This window comes from Plasmodium gaboni, assembly GCF_001602025.1.
Source record: "Plasmodium gaboni strain SY75 chromosome Unknown, whole genome shotgun sequence".
Lineage (NCBI taxonomy): Eukaryota > Apicomplexa > Aconoidasida > Haemosporida > Plasmodiidae > Plasmodium > Plasmodium gaboni.
Genome location: NW_017385594.1, coordinates 1 through 1,387, shown reverse-complemented (window position 1 = coordinate 1,387; position 1,387 = coordinate 1). Strand labels below are relative to the sequence as shown.

Below are 1,387 nucleotides of genomic sequence, written 5' to 3'. Positions count from 1 at the left end.
TATATAAAAAAAAAAAAAAAAAAATAAATAAAAAAATAAAAAAAAAAATTTCAATAAAAAAAAGACAAAAAAGAAAAAAAAAAATTTTTATCTAAAAAAAAAAATTGAATAAAATATATATATATTTATATATACTTGCATGCATATGATATAAAAATGATTTAATATAAATAATATGTACATATATATATATATTTTTTTTTTCTCTTCATAGTGGAGAAGTCCCATTAGAAGTAAACGCCATGTTGACGATATGATTCGAATATTAGAAATGTCCCAAAACGATTATAACATACCTACAGAGAAATCATCCAACCGCTATATCCCATATGGTAGTAAATATAAAGGCAAAACATACATATATGTAGAAGGAGAAGAACCAGATGATTATATTGGTAATATATCTTCCTCTGATATTACTTCGTCATCAGAAAGTGAGTATGAAGAACTGGATATAAATGATATATATCCATATAAATCTCCAAAATATAAAACTCTGATCGAGGTAGTACTAAAACCAAGCAACAAAACATATGATGCAGAAAATATACATATTAATAATAATATGGAGGATAGTATTGATACACCCAACAATAAACTTACGGATAATGAATGGAATGAATTAAAACACGATTTTATTTTGAACATGTTACAAACTGATAATATGGATTTACCTAATGAAAATCTTAGTGGAAACACTACATATAGCCCACCCAATACTGTGGATAGTAGTATGGAAGAAAAACCTTTTATTACATCTATCCAAGATAGAAAATTACATAGTGATAGCGATGTTTTTAGTTATAATATTGTTTGGAATGTTCCAAAAAATATTAGCTCTAATAGTACAGATGATTCAAAATATTTTTCAAGTGATCAATATACTGGAATTTATTTAATAAATGATTCGTTAAATGGGAATAATAATGTTGATATTTATGATGAGTTGCTCAAAAGAAAAGAAAATGAACTATTTGGAACAAAACATACAAAAAATACATCAACAAATAGTGATCCTATAAGTAATCAAATAGATTTGTTTCATAAATGGTTAGATAGACATAGAGATATGTGTAACAAAAGGAATAATAAGGAAGAAATGTTGAACCAATTGAATGATGAGTGGAATAAAGAAAATAAAGAGCATTTATTGTATACATCAACTAATGATTATATTAATAGAATTAACGATGAAAATTATAATATGATTAGTACAAACACACATGATGGTAATGATATAACATTTCTTGAACATCTTGCATCTACAAATATTCCTCCTAATGATCTTACAACGCAAAATAATGGTTCTCAAACAAAATACTTACGCACAAATGTATCTATAAATATACATTTTGATGAAAATAAAAAAAATAATAATGTGTTAACC

At 24.6% G+C, this 1,387-nt stretch overlaps 1 protein-coding gene across 1 annotated transcript; it reads left to right on the top strand.

Annotated features, from left to right (window-relative positions):
- Nucleotides 1-214: 214 nt before the first annotated feature.
- PGSY75_0044300 (putative EMP1-like protein) lies at nt 215-1,387 on the top strand (the record flags this gene model as incomplete). Its single annotated transcript, XM_018783557.1, has 1 exon — nt 215-1,387. A coding segment is annotated over one exon (1,173 nt), but the record flags the coding sequence as incomplete, so codon positions are not given.